We start from the raw sequence: 22,912 nt of genomic DNA on the forward strand, positions 1-22,912 counted from the left end.
TCACATTAGGTATTAACATGTATGATCATACAATGTCATAATATCATACAAACATTCACACACAATATACATAAGCAAATATATCATACAAGTCTATAATCTTATCATTATCATAAATAAAAAATCAATAAATGAAATGGTAGGAAAATATTAACTTACCTATAAATATAATTAGAGTTTAGGGTATTTTGATTCACCACCTCCTTATTAATATTGTCCTTTATAATTAAACACAACACAACTTATTTATAATTTATTTATTTATTACAATTGTATATCTCTAAAAAATTAGGTCTTCCAAAATTTGAAATAAAAGACAAGTCTATTTAAATTTAAGTGACCAATAAAATATTTAAAAAAATACTAAATAGTTTCGTATGACATACGCTGGTGTTCGTAACCAATACTACAAGGGTTTATAAATATCTATTTCTAAATTTTAGAAGCAAAACACAACTTTGTTTTAATATTATCCTAAGATACTAAAAAAAATACTTGACATGCATTTTATTCAAAAAATTAACTTGGTTAAAAAAACATAATTTTTTATTTTTTTATGTAATAAATAATTTTTTTTCCCTTAGACATAAGAAAATTAAAAATATATTGATATATTTTTTATTTAATTTATTTATTTGTTAGCTTCTCCTACAAACAATAACGCCCTTTCGAAAGATCGTGGAAGCGGCAACCACCTCGCTGAGTAACTCTGCTTTCTCCTCTCATTTCACCGTCGCCACTCTCTGTGTGTCAGAATGAGTTTAGACTCGTCTCGCTCAGCTAATTCCAAACGAAGTTTCTCGAATTCTATATCTTCCAACCGCTCCAACGACAGCAGTAAAAAGAACAGCAAAAAGACGAAGACAATCACCAACCAGAAAACCCTAGGCGCTGCCTGGGGCTCAAATGCAAGCTCTCGCTCTTCCTCACGAAATTCCGCTTTCTCCGGTTTCACCAGGTTTTTTTTTTTTTTTGGTTTTGTTTTAATATTATCATCAATTTTTGTCTTATCAAATTTTAAGAACGATGTCAATTTCATATTTGCTCTTTAGCCTGAATTTGTTAATTGATTGTGGAGTAAATGCAGTTATATGACGGAGAAGAATCGGAAGCTACACAACCAGTTTGACGCCGAGGCTTCCACTTCCTCTTTAAGTGACTCTGCTTCTGGGAAGCCTATATTCAGTGGAGTTTCGATTTTTGTTGATGGTTTCACGGTTCCTTCCAGCCAGGTTAAGCGTTTTTCGTTTTTCGTTTTTTTTGATTCTCTGTATCTATCCCCCGATTACTGGAATGTGTGAACGTGGCTGGAAATATGAAGTCACCGTTCCTTGGCTCAGGGATCAATTGTGACAGGAAATTGTAAATTTGAGTCAGATTTAATTGTAGATATACAAAGAGCCTACATGACATTAGTGACAAACGTGTTTCAGGAACTGCGGAGCTACATGCTTAAGTATGGTGGAAGATTTGAGAATTATTTCTCTAGACATCGTGTAACACATATCATCTGCAGTAATCTGCCTGATAGTAAAGTTAAGAACCTCAGGTTTGATTTAATACCCTTCTTTAAATTTTAGGTTGAGTCCTACTCTTTTGAATTACTTTAATTTAATTATTGGATTCTTCAATACAGAGCATTCAGTGCAGGGTTGCCAGTGGTGAAACCCACTTGGATTTTAGATTCTGTTGCTGCTAATAGACTTCTGAGCTGTAAGTTTTTTTATTTCTCTTCCACTTGTTTTAGTTTCATTTTCTTACGCCAAATTTCATCTTTGTATTATGAGAGGAAGAGAAGTACGATGGGAGCAATGACGTCTACACATTAAAGTTTTACCATCTGATCCTGACTTTTATTTATTTTCTTATTTAGTTCTTTTTTCCTAGCGATATGAATGTATGATAATATTATATCTGACTTTCCAAGTTGTTGTATCTCATGTGATTTAAATTTTGCTTTGACAGGGGTACCTTACCAACTCGACCAACTAGCTAATAAGCAATCAAAACTGTCGGCCTTCTTCACATTCAAAAGTAGTAAAATGTCAGAGGATGCTTTAACAAACTCCCTTTGTCAAGTAGTGTCAGATGTTGAAGATTCATCTATTAGGGTTGGTCAAACAGATTCTGAGGATAGAAACTTATCCAAAGTTGGGGAGATGAGTGAACATAGTGGGCAAATCAGTGCTGCATCTGATGATATTGTCTTGGAGAATAGTAATGCAATTATGACGGAGGAGTTGAATAGTGTTAGAATTAAGTTTGATGAAGACCAAGCAGCTGGAAGCAATGCTGCTACGAAAGATGAGAGTAATGTCAAAGGTGAACTTGAATCCACTAATCAAGCACCTTCTACATCATTTAGTTCTCACTGCTCAGAAGAGCAGAATGCAAGAGAATTTCCAAGTTCTTCAGGCACTAAGCCTTTTAAACAGTGTCATTCAACTTTTGCAGACCCTAATTTCGTGGAAAATTATTTTAAGGTAGTGAAGTTAGAACATAGAAGAATTTTGAGTTTTCATATTGCTTGGTGAAATGGTAACTTTCTTGTTGATGATCCACTTTATTTTCTTTTTAATGTGGCTGTTATTTATACCATTATATAAAGAGGATACATTATTTGGTATTGGTATCATCTTTTAATTGGATAATTTTACCCTCTAATAAATAAAAAAATAATTTATTTATTTATTTAATAAAATAAATAATTGAATAACTTTTCTTTATTTTAAAATAACTAAATAACTTATATTTTGAAAAATAGTGGCTACATAATTTTTTAATACTATTTTTACAAAATTTATGTATATATTTTAAATTGTATTAGTTTTTAATTTTTTAATTAATTATTCATAAAAATAAAAAAATTACATATATTTTAATGTATTAGAAATGTGAATAGACATGCGCGGAAGCGTATGTGTTTGCTAGTTGTAGTATTCTAAATTTTTTTGTACTATTCTGCAAAATATACTGGCAATCAAACATTCAAGTCAATGATAATTGTTTCTTACATCTAAAGATATCAATAATCTCTTGAACTTCAATAGATAGGGTTGATGAAGTGAATACTCCTATGCTTTATATTTTGTGTTAGCTGAATCAGTAAAAAAAGTAAACAAAGATAGAAAAAAAGCAACTGCTCATGTGGAACAGGGGTTAGGTATTGACCTTCCTATAAGTATGTAAACCTATATGTGATTTACCCTGTCATGTAATCATATTGTTATTGTTATTGCAATATCCTGACTAAAGTTTGGTTTATGCAGAGCTCACGACTCCACTTTATAGGAACCTGGCGAAATCGGTATCGAAAGCGTTTTTCTGCCTCCTCTTCAGGGATTAAGAATGAAAATTCTATTATTAGTGGCTCTAGTATTTCTCATAATTCAGTTATTATCCATGTTGACATGGTAAGATTTAAATACAAGGATGTTCAGAAAAATTATTGCTGTCAACTAATTTTCTTTTTAGATTTTGGATAGATTTGTCATTTAACTCTATAGCTGTATGCTGCCCAGGACTGCTTTTTTGTTTCAGTTGTTATCAGGAACCACCCTGAATTGTCGGATCAGCCTGTAGCTGTATGTCATTCAAATAATTCCAATGGAACTTCTGAGATTTCTTCTGCAAACTACCCAGCTCGTAGTCATGGTTGGTTATATGCCAGATTATACATGATAGTATGACTCACTCAGCTATGTTATGACTTTTTTGTATGTAACTTCTGCTTTTGATCATGTGCTAGGTATTAGGGCTGGTATGTTTGTTCGAGATGCCAAGGCTCTTTATCCCGACCTGGTTATCTTTCCTTATAACTTTGAAGCTTATGAGGAAGTAAGAATTAGTAGGGTGTCTGTGGTTGAATGGCTTATAAAGCAGAGTGTCAGAATATTTTATTTATGTCATCATATCTTTGTATTTTTTTTCCTTTTAATAAAATTTTACAAATGTGTCTTTGACATTTTGCAGGTAGCTGATCAATTTTATAGTATATTGCACCAGCATTGCAACAAAGTGCAGGTCTTATGATTGACATTGTTCAAGTGCATAAAGTTTTCAGTTGACTTGTCCTTAATGCTATAATTGCTACTTGATGCAGGCTGTAAGCTGTGATGAAGCATTTTTAGATGTCACAGATTTAGAGGTTGAAGATCCCAAACTTTTAGCTTCATCTATTAGAGAAGAGATCTATAAGACCACTGGATGTACAGCTAGTGCTGGTATAGCTGGAAATATGCTTATGGCTCGTATTGCTACTAGAACTGCAAAACCAAATGGTCAATATCACATAACTACAGAAAAGGTATGCTCTGGATTTTCTTTTATTGCGAAGTTATAGTTGTTTTCATAATTCTCAATTTTTATTTGTGGCATAATGAAAGTATGATGTAAATCATATTACAAGTTATACATCCTCTTTCTTTATAATTAATTGTCTTTTCTGTGGCCATAATTGTGTCTTTTTTATGAATTTTATGCTGAAAACTTATGCTTATCTTTTGATATTTCAAATTCAAATATCAATGCTAATTGTTGCTCTTGTTATTTTATTTTGTATTTTGCAATTGTTGGTTTTCTGTATTTTAAATAAAGTTCAATGAAAACTTACAGAGTAGTGCCATGCTAGATGTGGATTATATTACTCTAGACCTTGATGCTTTGGATTTTCCTCAAAGGTGCTAATTTTAGGTTTGACATGTATTTTGGATGCATTGAAATTGACAATTTACACTTCACCAGGTGTACTGTGATTTATATTGCAATTTTCAACTTATATTTTCTGGTTTTGATAATCTTAATGATCAACTTATTAAAAAAAGGGGACACTGATTGCATCAGGTGTGATTCTAGCTGCTGTAGTTCACTTGTATAAGTAAACCTACTTATATTTTGTGCAGCTTATGCATTTTGATATTATAGTTTATGAGTGGAATGTGTTACCTTGCTCATTTATTTAGTTTTTCCTTTCCAGGTTGAAGATCATTTATACCAACTCCCAATTAATTCACTTCCAGGAATTGGGCATGTTTTGCAGGAGAAATTGAAGAAACAGAATATTTACACTTGTGGACAACTGCGCATTATTTCCAAGGTTTTACTATTCATTTACTTACTTATTTTATAGTTTATGATTTTCCTTCTATTGTATTATAAAAGTTGTTATTCCTTGACTTTCTTCCGAAGGTCTTTAAATCTGTTCTAAGCGTTCCTCCTCTGCTTTTAGACATTTATCTTTTCCCTTGAGTTGGGGAAGTACATGTTTGTAATATTTGTAGTATATCCTTATTTATTTGCATCTGCAGGCCTCACTGCAGAGGGACTACGGTATAAAAACAGGAGAAATGCTGTGGAATTATAGCAGAGGAATTGATAACCGGTTAGTTGGGAACTTTCAGGTATGGAATTTTTGTCTAAAAAGTACATATACAGATATATACTTTGGATATATGTATATATGTACACTATGTGCATGTGGAGAGAGAGATGTATATGCCTCAGTCTGCGAGCATGTGTGTGTTGCTTCTTTTATTTTTCCTTTCATTTTACCCTGTGCCAATTTGTTGTATAATGGTGTATGTAATGTGTGTGTGCGTGATTGTGCACATGTTGCTTCTTATCTCTCTTCTTCCATTTTAAATTGTTCCAATTTGTTGTATAATGGTATAATGTATGCGTGTGTTGCTTTTCTTTTTCTTTCTTTCTCTATATGAATCCACATCTGAATGTTATTTTCTTTTGCCTTCCATTTTACACTGCCATTTTTTTTCTGTAACAATATCCTTTTACTTTTACCTATTCCAGTCCTTGTCTAGGGATTGACTAACGACTATAATAGTGAACAATGACTGAAGTTTATAAATTGTCAGGTTAATATGAATAATAATACCATAGTCAGTCATTGTACATTTCAAAATGGTTGATTGTGCTATGCTCCACAACCTGTTGTGAAGTAATTGTGCCACTAGCTGCTGGTTTCACACACTACTTTTAATTTTCTAACTGTGTTGTTCTGTCACTTTTTCTTCCAGTGATTATTATTCTTTCATGATAAACTTGTTTATGATGATATCTACATTTCTGCAGGAAAGCAAGACTGTTGGTGCTGATGTAAATTGGGGTGTAAGATTCAAAGATACAAAAGATGTTAGTATTTTCATACGATGTGTTATATTTTTATATTTCCAAACCTTACTACATAAGAATATAAATCAAAATGTTGACATAAAAGTTATTCCAGTGTGAACACTTCCTAATAAATCTTTGCAAGGAGGTCTCATTACGATTGCAGTGTTGTGGAGTGCAGGGGCGCACTTTCACTCTAAAGGTATTCGTTTACCTTCAGCTTTAGAAGTTTTGTCTTTTAGATTATTCAGAAATGAGCTTTCTGTTTTAGCTTGTGTGCTTCCTTTTATGTCGTGTTAAATTTCTGAAACTCATGTATTATTATTATTTATCATGATGTTTCTTATATCTTCTGAGTCTACAAAATATTATTGTAAACATTCCTTAGATCAAAAAGAGAAGGAAAGGTGCTGACGAACCTGTAAAGTTTATGGGCTGTGGGGACTGTGAAAATTTGAGTCATTCTGTAACGGTAAATATTGAAAAATCAATTCTGTTAGTGTGTATATTAAACTGTCATATTTTCTTTCTACAAATGTGTTTTATTAATTGTTGTAGTGTCCAATTTTTTGTTTGATATTCTCATCATAGGTTCCCCTTGCTACTGATAATGTGGAAATACTCCAAAGAATTGTAAAGCAGCTGTTTGGATGTTTTTACATAGGTATCTTAACTCAGACCTGATTATTCTTTTAATGTAGCCATGCTTGACAAAGCATATTTCTGGCTCAATATATATTTTTCTTTTCAAAATTCTATCATGAAACATCCAAAAATATAAGTATTGTTTTTCTATTAGCTAATACGGACATACATGTTTTCTGCCATTTTAATGAATGTATAACTAAGCAGAATGGAATCTATTGATTTTTCCTCCCCAATAGCTAACTTTTGAGGGTGAGTACCTCAATTGTTTGGGTGCTTATCAATCTCCTAGGTTCCATTTTTCTCAATGAAACTTTTCTCAATTACACTCATCTCCTAGTTTATGACTTGAATCCTAATATAAAAAGCTTTGTGTACTGACAAGGGAATCCTAATATAATCAATATCCTTCTCTTAGTTTAAGTTTTTAGGAGGGCTGTTGATCCTGTCATTGTATTAAAGCTTATATTATCAAGTGGTTAGGATTCAATACTTTCCACTTACATTCTTAATTAAATTAAAATTTCATTTGAAGGTATAGTTGGCCAGTGCTTCACCCATGATTCAAGTTCAAAGTGCTAGTTTTCCAAGAGGGTTGTGGTAGAGATGTAAAACCATTCTTTTAGATGCATAGCTGATGATTGACCAGAGTTAGTATTGGCCTTGAGTTTATACGGAAAGTTTCATTAGACACTTAGGTTAACGGCTTCAGGCTGCATATGTGTATTATTTTTCAAAATAAATGCTTGCATGGTGAAGCTGGTTCGTGATTATGTCTTTGGACTTCATATTTTAATGTTGTGATGGTATTTTTTTCGTGTTAATTTGTGTTTCAGCCTGGACTTCTGTAAGGGAATCCGTATATCTTCACGTTTGTCTTCTCCTTTTTTTGATTTCATGTAGATGTCAAGGAGATTCGAGGTATTGGTTTGCAAGTTTCCAGACTTGAAAGTGCAGAAGCTTCTAAACAAGGTATCTGTATTATTCAAAGTGAATCTTAAGGAGTTGTGTTGGAATAACATATTATTTGGTTGTGCACATAATTAAATTTATCTGTAATGCCTGTTGCTGAGATATGCTACCTTGTTTTTCATCTTTCCATTCTTCTATTTAGTGTTGTAGAATCTTTTTACTGCTTTTTCTTAGTTTTGAGCTTTTCTTTTCTTTTTTTTATGTAATTTCTCTATAGTTGTATAATGTTATTTAGTTCATGAAGGTACAACAAAATATACTTTGAAATCATGGCTCACTTCTGGATGTGCTAGTGTTGGAAATCAGAAATATCCTATAGGTAATGGCACCCCCTATTTGTTCACACTTAAATTTCCTCATCTAGTGAATAAGGCTTTTGTTGTTGTTTTATTCTATGGGTAATGGACAATACTTGTTATTGTTTGGATAATTTTTGGTTAGACTTATGTGAATTTTCATTTTTTTTGTTTATTTTGAGGTTTTATGAATGATGGAATTAATACAAAAACTTTTTTGGTTTCTCTTTCTTCAGGTCATGACAAGCAAAGCAGGGATAACACTTCCCGTCATGCATCTGTAAATCTGCCAGAGTCTTCGGTGGAAATGGACAATAAAATACCAAATAATGAAGCTAGTACTGACCCAATTTCAACACCCCCTCCTTTATGTAACCTTGACATGGAAGTTATAAGGAATCTTCCCCCAGAAGTATTTTCAGAATTAAATGAAATTTACAGAGGGAAGTTAATTGATTATATTGCCAACTGGAAAGACACAAGTGAGAGTTCTAGCCCTTCAGGAAACTCATTCTTGGAGCAAAAAGGTAAGTTTGTCTGTTTCATTAGTGTAAGCTATATACTCTACTCAAACTTGCAACACATGCTTTCAATTTGTTTTTGTTGGCAGCAATAAACAATGAAGAGGAACTTTCCTATTCTGGGCCGATTCCTCAAAGCAATTTATTATCAAAAAATAAGGTAATTAATTTTCCCTATTTTATTATATCTTGGATGATCTCTTAGAACTGACTTTCATATTTTGTTACAATTTTTTCCTTATTTGATTTTGTTAAAGATTCTTAACTAGTGGCATAAATAGGGTTACAGCTTTGAATCTTGTATCACATTGTAAATTGTAATACACAAGAGATATTATTTATTTATATTCTCTTATTTTCTTCTTCCCTAACTAAATCTGTAAGCTTTCCACTTCTATGTACAGTTAATCAAATTATAAGGCTGAATTGACCCGTCTTCCTTGTTATACCTTATTATATCATTTTATGTAACTACCTTTATTTTGATGGTTTAGCATTTTGTACTGCAATTAGTCATTAAACTGGAAGAAATATTAGCACTTTTATTTGTATCTATTGCTCTATTTTTCTAAAAATGTTTTATTTGGCAACATATGTCATCTGTTTACTAATAGGCAAAGCAGTATGTGTCGGGCACTAGTGAAGGCGAAGATATAACATATTCAGTGTGTGGACCCAGTTTCAAGGTCACACACCATTCTAGTTTTGAAAACAATGATTTATTGCCTTCTTCTTTGAGTCAAGTTGATGGTTCAGTGTTTCAACAATTGCCTGAGGATTTGAAAGCTGACATTGTTGAGCAGCTTCCTGCACACAGAAGGCCAGAGATATGCTCCAATGTTGTGATCCCTCCTCTTGAAAACAATTTGTTGTCAGTAGGCGTTGAAATTTCTGATAATTCTCCTATATCTAGTTATAATGACAGTCTATGGGTTGGAAATCCTCCAAATTGGGTTGGGAAGTTCAAAGGTAGCAGTTGCTTAATTTTAAAGAAACTTGCAGAAATGTATTTCAGATCAGGGTTGGAAAGCACATTATCTTCAGTTTTGCACCAAAATATATCTGAATTCTGTGAGCTAAATCTGGCCCAGCAGTTTTCTGATGAAACTGTTAACATTATGTGTGAGCTACTGAGGCAGTATATCAAAGTGAAGATAGAAAGAGATATTGAAGAGATTTATATTTGTTTTCGGCTTCTGAAAAGGTATGTTAATGTTGCAAGTTAGTATGGCACCCTTCTGTTTATCATTGTTTTCGTACATAATCATGTGCTTTTATCCTTGTTCTTCCCATATTTTTTTATTCAGTTTGTTTGCTAGATTTAGTCCTTTAATGTTAATGGAGATTGTGCTAAACTAGGCATAGAGGCTGGAGTGGATTAAAAAAGAGGTTAGTTGATTGGTAGCATGCTGTTTTCTGTGTGTATGTACCAGCAACCATCTTTCGGTAAATTCCTCATATCCAGTGAAGTCATGTAAGGTTGGAGTTTTTGTAAATTCCTTAGAATTCTGTTATATTTTGAATTTGATTAATGACAATTACATAAGTATTGAACTAGGAGAAAATATTTTGTTGAGTTACAAGACGATGTTGTAATCATTATGAGTGTGATACTGAGATATTAGAGATCTTTGTAATCATTACTCCAGGGGGTAGAGTTCTCTATATGTATGGATGGTCATTTACTGTTTTTAAATTCAATCAATTCAATAAAGATTTTTTTCCTCTCATATGGCTAACCCTTTTCAAGTGTAGCTATTTAAAGTATTGTGAAAGCTGTGCTAATATTTCAAAGTCATTTTACTTACTAGATTTTATAGATTGTTTGGTGACAGTCTGTTGAGTAAAACATAATTTGTTTTCAGGTTTGCAGCTATGTCCCAATTTTTCCTACAGGTATATAATAGTGTGTATCCTTACCTTCAGGTATGCATTCAGCCTACTTTCTCTTTTACCATCATCTTCTGTTTATCAATCAAAAAACACTTTTTAAAATGGGGGCCAAAGCATGCAGAGCACAGGGTTGTATGTAGACCAGTTCGTACTTAACAAAACATAATTTATGGGAACTAGTATTTGTTAGTCTTAGTTAAAACCTTTTAAATACTGAAATTACAATTTCAAAGTTAAAAAAAGTGGTGTTTATTTATAAAATAATGAAATTTATTTGGCTTATCAACTGAACGTAAAACATTACAAACAGAAGGATAAACTCCTAAATAACACTACAAAATGGAAATGAATCAAGAAAAAGAAAATCAATGGAATGATCCTAATCCCCCAAAATATGTGTTAGGAATAGGTCATGTGCTTTACGCCAAATAAAGGACAAATGTCTAATCTTATTCCAAATTAAGTAATGTGCCAAAGAGTTGTGCGTATAAACAGAGTTTTATATATGGGTTGAAACACTTGGTTTATTACGTCATTTTATATTAATAAGGAGTTTGTGTAGTTTTAACACATAGTTTTCAGGATATGCTTCTTCCTTTTTTTCTCTATTAATACAGTACCCTGGTTCAAATTTTGTAGGCAGCTGTTGAGGACAATTATGGAGGGACTTTACTTTTACCATCATAGTAGCACTCAAACTTATAAAATTCTTACCTTGCTATGCTAAACTTGAGCAAAATTCACTGGTATAACCGCATAAGCGAATGAGGTCAGATCCAATTCAAAAGCTGCTATTCACCACTGATGTGCTGCAGAGTATGTCCGACTTTAATCTGATACCTAAACATTTTCTTCAGCATATGTGCCCATCTTAATGAATCTTGCATTTCTAACCAGTTAATTAAACATCAAACTAGTTGATAAAATTGATTTTTATGTTCCATTGTCTGCCTCTTTAACACGTATGAATTGTTCTTTTGTCTTCCATCTATTTGTGATGTTGAACTTCAAACGTCCGAAGTTGTGAGTTTGACTGGTTTGAATGTCCATCTATCCTAATTTGTGAGTTATACTGGTTTTAATTGTTAGAAAATAATAGATGGCTTTAATAAACCAAGAGTGGAGGTGAATTGATTTTAAAAACTTTTTCAAAAGACTTACCCTTTCTTTAAGTTCTTTAAAAACTATTTCAATTCAAAAAACTGAATGCAATTAATTTGGGAATTAAAATTGATAAAAGATTGTAAAAGAAATTTATAGTGATTCACATCACAAACGATCTTACATTGATAATTCTATGGATGCAGTCATCTTTTACAATTATGATTGAAATTGTGTAGTTAGTTATCCCTCTCCTGTATAACTTGGGATTTATGACCTGCAGTCACTGAACATGAATTGAAAATATTAGTAAGTCTTCTTGGTTCACTTAGGTGATGTGAATTTTGATAGATATTGTTTGTCTAGTTTTAGTCTCTCTTAAGTTTTAGATTATAATACTGTTTGTGAATTGGTGGTACTTGATATGGTTTGTTGTCTTTATTTTCTGATGAGATTTGTTGATTGATTGAGAATGTGTTTTCTTGTTTATGCAGCCGCGTCTGTATTGGGCTTATGGAACCCTCATGGACTGATTAGGAAGTATGGGCTTATGTGCTGCAGGCAGTGTTTCCGCAGCAATGCGAAGAAAATTGGCATCATTAAGGTAAATATTTTTTAACCATCTGTGTGAATTTCAAATTTTCCGAATTATTTCTGCACAGGTTTTCATAACCACTTTGTCTTTTTGGGTTGCAGTATCGCTGAATGAGCGTCCCCAACCGTTTTGGTTTCTGCCATTAGTGATGTTATCGTGGGGATGATTTCATTGTTTGAAGAATTTTAAGAATTTTTATGGCATTTAGTCAAGTTAATTATCACACTCTACAGTTGTTGAACTGAGAATATTTTTGTTTTATATAATTGTTTTGAGCTATCAACATCTTTCTCTGTGCCCATTTATAATTCTGCAATTTTCTATATCTACTTCTTTATTAGTTCCATGTGTTCGCAATTTTCTCTTAATTGTAAATGTTTTCATTGAAAAATAATTTGTAAAATTATTTTTATTTAAAGAGAATAATTAAATTATATAATATAGAAAAGTGTTCCATGATTAATATTAAAATTCATGGTGAATTTGTGGTTTGTATTTTGGTGGCAATGATTGACTTGATACAGTGCCTCCTCAAAGAACTCAAGGGCCATAAAAGATGTAACTGGACCTGCATTGTGTCACAATTATCAATCAACCCATTTATAAATGTTTTTTTTTTTTGCACTCGTTGGAAGTTTATCCTTATTTCATCCTTTTTATGACTTGTTCTCGTGTTTTAGAAATAATTTTGGAGTTAATATCATGTGTAAGATCATGCAGTTGCATCATGACTGCATGGTTGATTGCATGGTCTCCTCCCCATTTCAAAATGTAATTTCAACGCGGTTTAAAGCTTATACTTTAGATGAAGCTTTGCTTCTTCATTTGGTGAAATTTCGAGGAATTATATTTGATCTAATAATTATATTTTACCAGCATTCAAAATTTGAACGATTCGATCATCATCTAATAATAACTGGTAAAGGGCTTCACGAACTGGTAAACGAGTAGCACTGTGATCAATGAACTTATCACAACTACTTTCAACATCATGTGCCTCTATTTTTTTCATATCAATTTCTCTGTAAATAACACTCTTGAAACAAAGAAAGAATAACAGTTACGGTTGAAATTAGATTAAGTTACTATTATACAGCTTTAGCCCCCCACATTTTGAATTACTAGATCATATTAACGTTTGAATTATGATTCACTTCATTCTTCACAGTACTATTTATTGCAGCAACCTTTGAATCAAACTGAACTTTCCGTTTTAGGTCCACGGTTGAGGAAGAAACCGTCCACTACACTACACTTTTTGTGTAATTACTAAAACAGTTTTTGTATTTGCTAATGTTTTTCTTTATCAGTGTTTTGTACAGTATTCTTATGGCCATTAGTTCAATGCATGACGATCCTTTTAGGTTTAAAAACATAAGAAATCTTCCGATCTTCAGACTAATTGAAATTATATTTACAATACCATATTATTATTATTATCATCATCATACAAATTTTCACACGGCCCTCATCGTAACTGCAAACAGCCTGGATTCTAACTTGAATTATGTAATGCACGCTTCATTATTAGAAGAAAAAAAGTTATTAGCATAGAGCTTCTTCTTCCTGCACCCCTACGTTTTTCTTCCTGCACCCCCACATATTTATAAATTCCAAAACTGACCTTTACCTTGTTTCGAAAGCAACTTGTTGATTTCCGGATTGCTGAATCCGGAAGTCTAATTTTTGTTACGGATTGATGGATCCAGAAGATTACCGTATTCATCAATTTGGAATATTTATGGATTTTCCAATCTAGAATGCAAAAAAATAAATGCGGATTTCTCATTCTGTAAAATTACCGAATTGTATTGTCCGGAAGAAGAAAGAGTAGTGTGGGTTTTATGTGTATTTTGGGGTTTTTAAAAAGTAGTAGAGATATTATTGTCTTCGTATTACATTGTGGGGGTGCAGGAAGAAAAATGTAGGGGTGCAGGAAGAAACTGCCTTAGCATAGTTTAGTAGGACTTGCCCAGCTTTTAACCCAAATAAAAGTGGGGCAGTTTCTTCCTGCACCCCTACATTTTTCCTCCTGCACCCCCATAATGTTATGCAAAGATTAAATTGTCCCTATTATTTTTTAAAAACCCTAAAATGCACTTGAATTGTATTTATTTTTTGCATTATGGATTATGGAATCCGGAAATTTTTTGGATTGGCACTTCCAATAAAATTTCGGATCCACCAATCCATAATTCAAAATATGCATTTCACATTTTCATCATTCAAAAAAAACTTTCCGGATCCACCAATCCATAACAAAAATTTGCATTCGGAATTTAAAAATCTAATTTTAAAAGTGGATGGAAACAACCCAAATAAAAGTGGAGTGAAACAACCCAAACTCAAACTGATTGATACTATTACAGAGTTGTCCCAAACATTTTGAATTGACTTTTTAGATAAATGTCCACGTAATGTGATATAGTGTGAACTAAAATCTACTATGGAAACTGGAATTGAGGTTGGTGGAGAATGTGATGACAAGTGTTCAGGGAACAAAACTCCAGTTACAGATAATGGTGTCTGGTTAAGTAACAGTTTAGAACTCAGACTCTATTGGGCTTCATTTTTTGGGTTATTGGGCCTGTGTGCATTACTAGGCGGCAAGATATGGACAAATGCTTCCTGCACCATATAATTTCAACATGCATTTAACCTATTACAGAAAATGACAAAAAATTACTTTTAAAATGACGAAAATAACCTTAAAAAGAAGGGTGTAAATAAAATATATTTTTGGAACCTTTTATCCGGAAATATTCTGATTTAGATATCCAAAACACATTTTTAAATTTTGGAAATTTTTATGCAGAATATATTTTTTAATTTTGTATTCTAGATTTTTTTATAAAAAAATGTATTTTTTTATTTTTGAATTATATTTACTTTTTCGAATTTTTAAATTTGGAATAAGAGTAATTTTGGAAATTTCGAAAAATAATAGGATGGAGGTTAGAATTAATACGGTGGAAGAAGAAATTGGCAAGATATGGTATGAGTGTGAAGCTACGAGGGACACGTGTTGAGGAAAAGTTTTGAATAAAATATCCCAGCTTCGCATGCCAATTCCACACAGCGTCACACAAACAAGGTAGCGAGAACATGGGGATGGTAGAAAAGGTGGCTCTTCCGCTGCTCCTCCCAAACCCACCACCACCACCACCGTCACCGTCGCCGTCGTCCCCTTCTTCCAAACCCAATTCTGTTGCAGTGATGACCCCTAGCCCTAGTCCTAGCACTACCCCTACTCCTACTCCTGCTACTCCAACCTCAGCACCGCCAATGAGCACCCTTATCCATGACCTTAATAGCAATTCAAGTTCTCGCTCTCGTTCCCGACACCGCGTAGCTCTGGGGAAGTCCTTCGACCCTAACCGCGGCAAGCCATGGTCTCCTCACGGCCTTTCTCCTTCAGGTCAGCAAATTCTGCGCACCTTAATTCATTCCGATTCGAATGCCATTTCCACTGACTTAGATAATATTCTGCGTCCTCTGCTGGACCAACCAAATCCCGCTTCCGATATATTGGGAATAATCAAGGCCTTAGGCTTTAGCAACAAATACGACCTTGCCTTCGCCGTCTTCCAATGGGTTCGAACCACCCACCATTCCGTTCCACTTTTCACCACTTCTGCAATCACCGTTATCATCAAAATTCTCGGAAAAGCGGGGCGGGTCTCCTCCGCCGCCTCCCTGCTTCTCGCTCTCCAAAGCGACGGCGTTCACATTGACGTCTATGCCTACACCTGTTTGATAAATGCGTATTCCAGCAGCGGCAGGTACAGGGACGCCGTCAACCTCTTCAACAAGATGCAACAAGACGGCTGCAATCCCACTCTCATCACCTACAACGTCGTTCTCAATGTGTACGGCAAAATGGGCATGCCTTGGTCTAACGTCACGGCCCTTGTTGACTCCATGAAGTCTCGTGGGGTTGCTCCTGATCTCTACACTTACAACACGCTTATTAGTTGCTGTCGCCGCGGTTCTCTCTACGAAGAAGCTGTTCACCTCTTTGAGCAGATGAAGCTGGAGGGTTTCGCCCCTGACAAGGTTACCTATAATGCGTTGTTGGATGTTTTTGGCAAGTCCAGACGCCCCAAAGAGGCTATGCAGGTCCTCAGAGAGATGGAAGCCAATGCCTTTTCTCCCACCATTGTTACTTACAATTCCCTGATATCTGCTTGTGCTAAAGGTGGTTTGTTGGAGGAGGCACTCCAGCTTAAAACCCAAATGCTGGACAAGGGGATTCAGCCTGACGTCTTTACCTACACCACCCTTTTGTCTGGATTTGAGAAGGCCGGAAAAGATGAGTTTGCCATCCAAGTTTTTGAAGAAATGAGATCGGTGGGATGCAAGCCTAATATTTGTACCTTCAATGCCCTTATTAAGATGCATGGCAACCGAGGAAAGTTTGCCGAAATGATGAAAGTTTTTGACGAGATCAGGGTGTGCAATTGTTCCCCTGATATTGTTACTTGGAACACCCTTCTGGCTGTGTTTGGACAAAATGGAATGCACTCCCAGGTGTCTGGAATATTTAAAGAAATGAAGAGAGCAGGGTTTGTGCCCGAGAGGGATACTTTCAACACTCTGATCAGTGCCTACAGCAGGTGTGGTTCCTTTGACCAGGCAATGGCCGTTTACAAGAGCATGCTCGAAGCTGGAGTGGTGCCGGATCTTTCTACCTACAATGCTGTTTTAGCAGCATTGGCCCGAGGAGGGCTTTGGGAACAATCTGAGAAAGTCCTTGCTGAAATGAAGGACGGACGGTGTAAACCTAGTGAGATGTCATATTCGTCTTTGCTTCATGCTTATGCCAATGGTAAGGAGATTGAAAGGATGAATGCTTTTGCCGAGGAGATATACTCCGGCTCCATTGAAACACATCCTGTTCTTTTGAAGACCCTTGTTCTAGTAAACAGCAAGAGTGATCTCTTGATGGATACAGAACGTGCCTTTTTGGAATTAAGGACAAGAGGAGTTTCGGTTGACATTACTACTCTGAATGCAATGCTTTCGATATATGGGAGGAAGCAGATGGTGGCCAAAGCCAACGAGATTTTGAACTTCATGCATGACAGGGGATTTTCTCCGAGTTTGACTACATATAATAGTTTGATGTATATGCACAGCCGTTCTGAAAACTTTCAAAAATCAGAAGAAATCTTGAGGGAAGTTCTGGAGAAAGGTATGAAACCTGATAGAATTTCATACAATACTGTTATTTATGCATATTGCAGAAATGGTAGGATGAAGGACGCTTCGCGAATATTTTCTGAAATGAAAGACTCTGCACTTCTTCCTGATGTTGTAACTTTCAACACATTTATTGCAACTTATGCTGCTGACTCGATGTTTGCTGAAGCTATTGATGTAGTTCGATACATGATCAAGCAGGGATGTAAACCAGACCAGAATACTTATAACTCCATTGTTGATTGGTATTGTAAGCTCAACCGTCGGGATGAGGCCAACAGTTTTATTAAAAGCCTTCGTGATCTTGACCCACATGTTTCTAAGGAGGAGGAAAGTAGGTTACTTGAGAGAATAGTAAAAATGTGGCCATAAGTTTTTTCATGACTCTCCTATTCCGAAATTTAGGATGCCATGCCCTTAGTCTCTTCTTCCTCCTTGGTTGATATGTTATATAATATTGAGTATGGGGTTGGGATTCACCGCGTGTAGCTCTAAATGACGGTGATCCTTTAATGGGGTTTATCTGCTGAAAAAGGTAGCAGTATGTCTCCTCATCGATGCTTGCAGGTGTAGTTGGTTGTATAGAAAGATGGAAATTTAGGAATAGTAAGAGATATTATTTAGAGCTTTGAATCTTGTATCACGTTGTAAATTGTAATACACGAGATATTATTTATTTATATTCTCTTATTTTCGTCTTCCCTAACTAAATCTGTAAGTTTTCCACTTCCATGCACAGTTAATCAAATTATAAGGCTGAATTGACCCGATTTCCTTGTTTATACCTTATAATATCAATTTATGTAACTACCTTTATTTTGATGGTTTTGCATTTTGTACTGCAATTTGTCATTAAACTGGAAGAAATATTAGCACTTTTATTTGTATCTATTGCTCTGTTTTTCTAAAAATGTTTTATTTGGCAACATATGTCATCTGTTTACTAATAGGCAAAGCAGTATGTGTCGGGCACTAGTGAAGACGAAGCTATGCCATATTCAGCGTGTGGACCCAATTTCAAGGTTATACACCATTCTAGTTTTGAAAACAATGATTTATTGCCTTCTTCTTTGAGTCAAGTTGATGGTTCAGTGTTTCAACAATTGCCTGAGGATTTGAAAGCTGACATTCTTGAGCAGCTTCCTGCACACAGAAGGACAGAGATTTGCTCCAGTGTTGTGATCCCTCCTATTGAAAACAATTCGTTGTCAGTAGGTGTTGAAATTTCTGATAATTCTCCTATATCTAGTTATAATGACAGTCTATGGGTTGGAAATCCTCCAAATTGGGTTGGGAAGTTCAAAGGTAGCAGTTGCTTAATTTTAAAGAAACTTGCAAAAATGTATTTCAGATCAGGGTTGGCAAGCACATTATCTTCAGTTTTGCACCAAAATATATCTGAATTCTGTGAGCTAAATCTGGCCCAGCAGTTTTCTGATGAAACTGTTAACATTATGTGTGACCTACTGAGGGAGTATATCAAATTGAGGATAGAAAGAGATATTGAAGAGAGTTATATTTGTTTTCGACTTCTGAAAAGGTATGTTAATGTTGAAAGTTAGTATGGCACCCTTCTGTTTATTATTTTTTTCATACATAATCATGTGCTTTTATCCTTATTCTTCCCACATTTTTTTATTCAGTTTGTTTGCTAGATTTAGTCCTTTAGTGTTAATGGAGATTGTGCTAAACTAGACATAGAGGCTGGAATGGATTAAAAAAGAGGTTAGTTGATTGGTAGCATACTGTCTTTCTGTGTGTATGTACCAGCAACCATCTTTCGGTAAATTCCTCATATCCAGTGAAGTCATGTGAGCTTGGAGTTTTTGTAAATTCCTTAGAATTCTGTTATATTTTGAATTTGATTAATGACAATTACATTACTATTGAATTAGGAGAAAATATTTTGTTTAGTTACAAGATGATGTTGTAATTATGAGTATGGTACTGAAAGATAGATATTAGAGATCTTAGTAGTCATCACTTCAGGGGGCAGAGTTCTCTATATGTATGCATGCTCATTTATTGTTTTTAAATTTAATCAATTCAATAAAGATTTTTTTCCTCTCATATAGCTAACCCGTTTCAATTAGCTATTAAAAGGAATGTGAAAGCTGTGGTAATATTTCTAAGTCATTTTACTTACTAGATTTTATAGATTGTTCTGTGACAGTCTGTGGAGTAAAACATAATTTGTTTTCAGGTTTGCAGTTAAGTCCCAATTTTTCCTACAAGTATATAATAGTGTATATATCCTTACCTTCAGGTATGCATTCAGCCTACTTTCTCTTTTACCATCATCTGCTGTCTATCAATCAAACAACACTTTTTAAAATGAGGGCTAAAGCAGGCAGAGCACAGGGTTGTATGTAGACCAGTTCGTACTTAACAAAACATAATTTATGGAAACTAGTATTTGTTAGTCTTGGTTAAAATCTTTTAAATACTGAAATTACAATTTCAAAAGTAGTGTGTTTCTTTATAAAATAATGAAATTTATTTGGCTGATCAACTGAACGTAAAACATTACAAACAGATAAACTCCTAAATAACACTACAAAAAAGAAATGAATCAAGAAAAAGAAAATCAATGGAAAGAACCTAAGCCCACAAAATGTGTTAGGAATAGGTGCTTTACGCTAAAGAAAGGACAAATGTTTAATCTTATTCCAAATTAAGTAATGTGCCAAAGAGTTGTTTGTGTGTATAAACAGAGTTTTATATATGGGTTGAAACATTGGTTTATTACGCCATTTTATATTAATTAGGAGTTTGTGTAGTTGAAACACATGTTTTTCAGCATATGCTTCTTCCTTTTTTCTCTATTAATAAAGTACCCTGGTTCAAATTTTGTAGGCAACTGTTGATGTCAATTATGGAGGGACTTTACTTTTACCATCATAGTAGCACTCAAACTTATAAAATTCTTACCTTGCTATTGTAAACTTGAGCAAAATTCACTGGTATAACCGCATAAGCGAATGAGGTCAGGTCCAATTCAAAAGCTGCTATTCACCACTGATGTGCTGCAGAGTATGTCCGACTTTAATCTGATACCTAAACATTTTCTTCAGCATATGTGCCCATCTTAATGAATCTTGCATTTCTAACCAGTTAATTAAACATCGAACTAGTTGATAAAATTTATTTTTATGTTCCATTGTCTGCCTCGTACTTTCTGTTCAACACGTATGAATTGTTCTTTTGTCTTCTATTGATTTTAAAGGACCTATTTGTGATGTTGAACTTCAAATATCCTAAGTTGTGAGTTTTACTGGTTTGAATGTCCATCTATCCTAATTTGTGAGTTATACTGGTTTTAATTGTTAGAAAAGATTAGATGGCTTTAATAAACCAAGAGTGGAGGTGAATCGATTTTAAAAACTTTTTCAAAAGATTTACCCTTTCTAAGTTCTTTTAAAACTATTTCAATTCAGAAAACTGAATGCAATTAATTTGGGAATTAAAATTGGTAAAAGATTGTAAAAGAAAATTATAGTGATTCACATCACAAACGATCTAACATTGATAATTCTATGGATGCAGTCATCTTTTACAATTATGATTGAAATTGTGTAGTTAGTTATCCCTCTCCTGTATAACTTGGGATTTATGGCCTGCAGTCACTGAACATGAATTGAAAATATTAGTGAGTCTTCTTGGTTACTTAGGTGATGTGAGTTTTGATAGATCTGTGTAAATGCTGAAGGATCAAGCCGCTGTACATGTGTCCAGTACTCAAATGTCATTTTTATGCATTAATCATCAATAGTTTTTAACAGATTTGGGTTATCTTTGGATATGGACAGGGTGTCACGCTGAAATTGAAAGACTGTAGCTCAGTCTACTTGAAAAGGCATTTTCTGCAATTAAAGGTATATGGGGGATTGGGGACCGTCTTTTTGCCGTCAAATTACACGTAACTTGATGGCAACCACTGGGTATTAACACCAAATCCCAGACTTCTCTTGGAAGATTAGTTTTCTTGGCACCAACTATTGGGGAAATATAAACATCCACCATTCCGTTTGGGAGTGGATTGAGATGGAAGAAAGAGTCTCTGGGAGGAAAAAGAAAAGGTAAAGAGAGAAAAAGAGTATGTAATAGATGTGATGTAATGGTAAGAGAGGAAGAAAAGGGTTATGATATGTGAAAAATCTTATTATTTCTTATATGATCAGTAACCTTTTATTGAATAATTTGATTTGTGTTTTATTGTATATTTTATTATTAAAAAAGGGTGGCAAAGTATGTTTTTGTTTTTAAAATTTGCAAGTGAATAGTGGTGTGTCCGTTGCATCAGGTTGGAAGAAGCGTGAAGCGGAGAAATTTGATCCACCAAATTCATTCTTCTAAGAGCGGCTGTTTAACTATTGGTAGTAAAAGACGAATTTGCTTATTAGTTTTTTGCTTTGAAGAATTGTTTATGTGAAGAATGTGATTGGGAGATTGTTGACTTCTGCAGAACTACGCATGCTCTGTTTCACTTCTTATCTTAAGTGAAACAGAGTATAGTATAAGTAGTTTTGCATCTCTTTTTATGTTTTAGCTTCATAACATTTTAAACTCAAAACTGACTCTTTCACAGTAGTAAGAAAAAGTTTAATTAGTAGCTAACTACTTTCTGATATATAAGTTACTAGTATTATTATAAAACATTCCTAACATCTGTGGCTTAGACACTGAAAGAAAAACAATTCCTTCTCTTCAAACTTTTCTTACCATAAATTTAAAACAATAAAATCTTTGTTTTTCTTTCTTTAGAAAAAACGTTTTAACAAAATGAAGTTAAGATTCCATTTTTGTCTGTTTATCAATTTTTATTTGTTTGTATCTCATAACTTATTTAAAATCTACAGATTTTGCGAATTTTTTAAACAATTTATCCAAAAAAAAAAGAAAGTCCTAACAACAAAATTTTCATCTTAAATGGATATGTTTTCAGTTTTTTATTTTGATCGTCACAGTTTTTTCTTTGTTTCTTGTGTTTACGAAGTTTGAAATCGCTATTTTTTAATTCTTATAAAATGTGTAAATTTTAATTTTATTTGCTTTTAATTTTCATCCTTCTAAATTATTAAAATACCACTTTTAATTATTAATATTTATCTTAAGCTAGAGAAATAAAATTTATTTGAGAGATTTTAAATAATTTTGTTTTTTAAGTATTATATGTCGATTTTATATCACAATACTATTATGTGTTACTTGAAATGAAGATTTGACTTATTTTTATGCATAATTTATTAATTAGTATTATACAATATTAGAAATTAAAGAAATAGTAATTTTAATTTTAAAGAAATCAAAAAAAAAAATCGAGAATCAAAATCAAAATTTGATCATTTACAGATATTATAAACAATATAAGTTTTGCCCGATCTAACTTAATTAAAAAATATAGGAGTATAAATCGACATCAGCTTTTCAATTACATCCAAACAAAAAAAGAGAATGAAGTTAATGTAGTGGCACGAGTTTTATCTGTGCTATATTAACATGATTGATAACTACCTTTTCTGATATCTTATTATAGGTAAAAGTGTTTGACTTTAGCAGTA

The 22,912-nt window shown here is 33.6% G+C and overlaps 2 protein-coding genes and 1 long non-coding RNA gene across 16 annotated transcripts; all 3 read left to right on the forward strand.

Annotated features, from left to right (window-relative positions):
• The first annotated feature begins 637 nt into the window (after positions 1–637).
• Positions 638–12,432, forward strand: REV1 (DNA-directed DNA polymerase). Of its 14 annotated transcripts, none has more exons than XM_068611701.2 (25): positions 638–958; positions 1,088–1,232; positions 1,434–1,549; positions 1,637–1,713; positions 1,966–2,483; positions 3,270–3,413; positions 3,522–3,654; positions 3,749–3,837; positions 3,973–4,023; positions 4,103–4,306; positions 4,976–5,095; positions 5,307–5,399; positions 6,088–6,147; positions 6,242–6,328; positions 6,515–6,598; positions 6,718–6,790; positions 7,675–7,743; positions 7,979–8,062; positions 8,276–8,566; positions 8,650–8,720; positions 9,175–9,764; positions 10,426–10,486; positions 11,093–11,269; positions 12,049–12,158; positions 12,251–12,432. In XM_068611701.2, the coding sequence occupies exons 1-23, from the start codon at positions 756–758 to the stop codon at positions 11,138–11,140; spliced, it is 3,411 nt and encodes a 1,136-aa protein (XP_068467802.1). In that variant the 5' UTR covers positions 638–755; the 3' UTR covers positions 11,141–11,269; positions 12,049–12,158; positions 12,251–12,432. The 14 variants fall into 14 exon arrangements, with proteins under 14 accessions (XP_068467802.1, XP_090155497.1, XP_090155495.1 ...); XM_090299371.1 differs by having other exon boundaries at positions 644–958; positions 7,608–7,743; XM_090299369.1 differs by having other exon boundaries at positions 648–958; positions 7,608–7,743; positions 7,988–8,062.
• Positions 12,433–15,147: 2,715 nt separating this feature from the next.
• Positions 15,148–18,031, forward strand: LOC137810453 (uncharacterized). The gene has a single exon (XM_068611710.2). It carries the CDS (start codon positions 15,255–15,257, stop codon positions 17,721–17,723), a length of 2,469 nt encoding a protein of 822 aa, XP_068467811.1. The 5' UTR covers positions 15,148–15,254; the 3' UTR covers positions 17,724–18,031.
• A 270-nt stretch (positions 18,032–18,301) lies between these two features.
• Positions 18,302–21,547, forward strand: LOC150028959 (uncharacterized). The gene is made up of 3 exons (XR_016519015.1): positions 18,302–19,617; positions 20,208–20,384; positions 21,161–21,547. It is a non-coding gene; the product is annotated as an uncharacterized LOC150028959 (long non-coding RNA).
• The last annotated feature ends 1,365 nt before the right edge of the window (positions 21,548–22,912 follow it).

Source organism: Phaseolus vulgaris, chromosome 2 (genome assembly GCF_051622355.1).
Source record: "Phaseolus vulgaris cultivar YP4 chromosome 2, ASM5162235v1, whole genome shotgun sequence".
NCBI lineage: Eukaryota > Viridiplantae > Streptophyta > Magnoliopsida > Fabales > Fabaceae > Phaseolus > Phaseolus vulgaris.

What these genes read in the sequence shown, in the direction of transcription:
- REV1 (XM_090299362.1), top strand. Translation starts at nt 756, where the DNA reads ATGAGTTTAGACTCGTCTCGCTCAGCTAATTCCAAACGAAGTTTCTCG. An exon ending in TTATTATCCATGTTGACATG is followed by an intron (nt 3,414 to 3,521) that starts GTAAGATTTAAA and finishes TATGCTGCCCAG; the next exon opens with GACTGCTTTTTTGTTTCAGT. An exon ending in GTTTGGATGTTTTTACATAG is followed by an intron (nt 6,791 to 7,674) that starts GTATCTTAACTC and finishes GATTTCATGTAG; the next exon opens with ATGTCAAGGAGATTCGAGGT.
- LOC137810453 (XM_068611710.2), top strand. Translation starts at nt 15,255, where the DNA reads ATGGGGATGGTAGAAAAGGTGGCTCTTCCGCTGCTCCTCCCAAACCCA.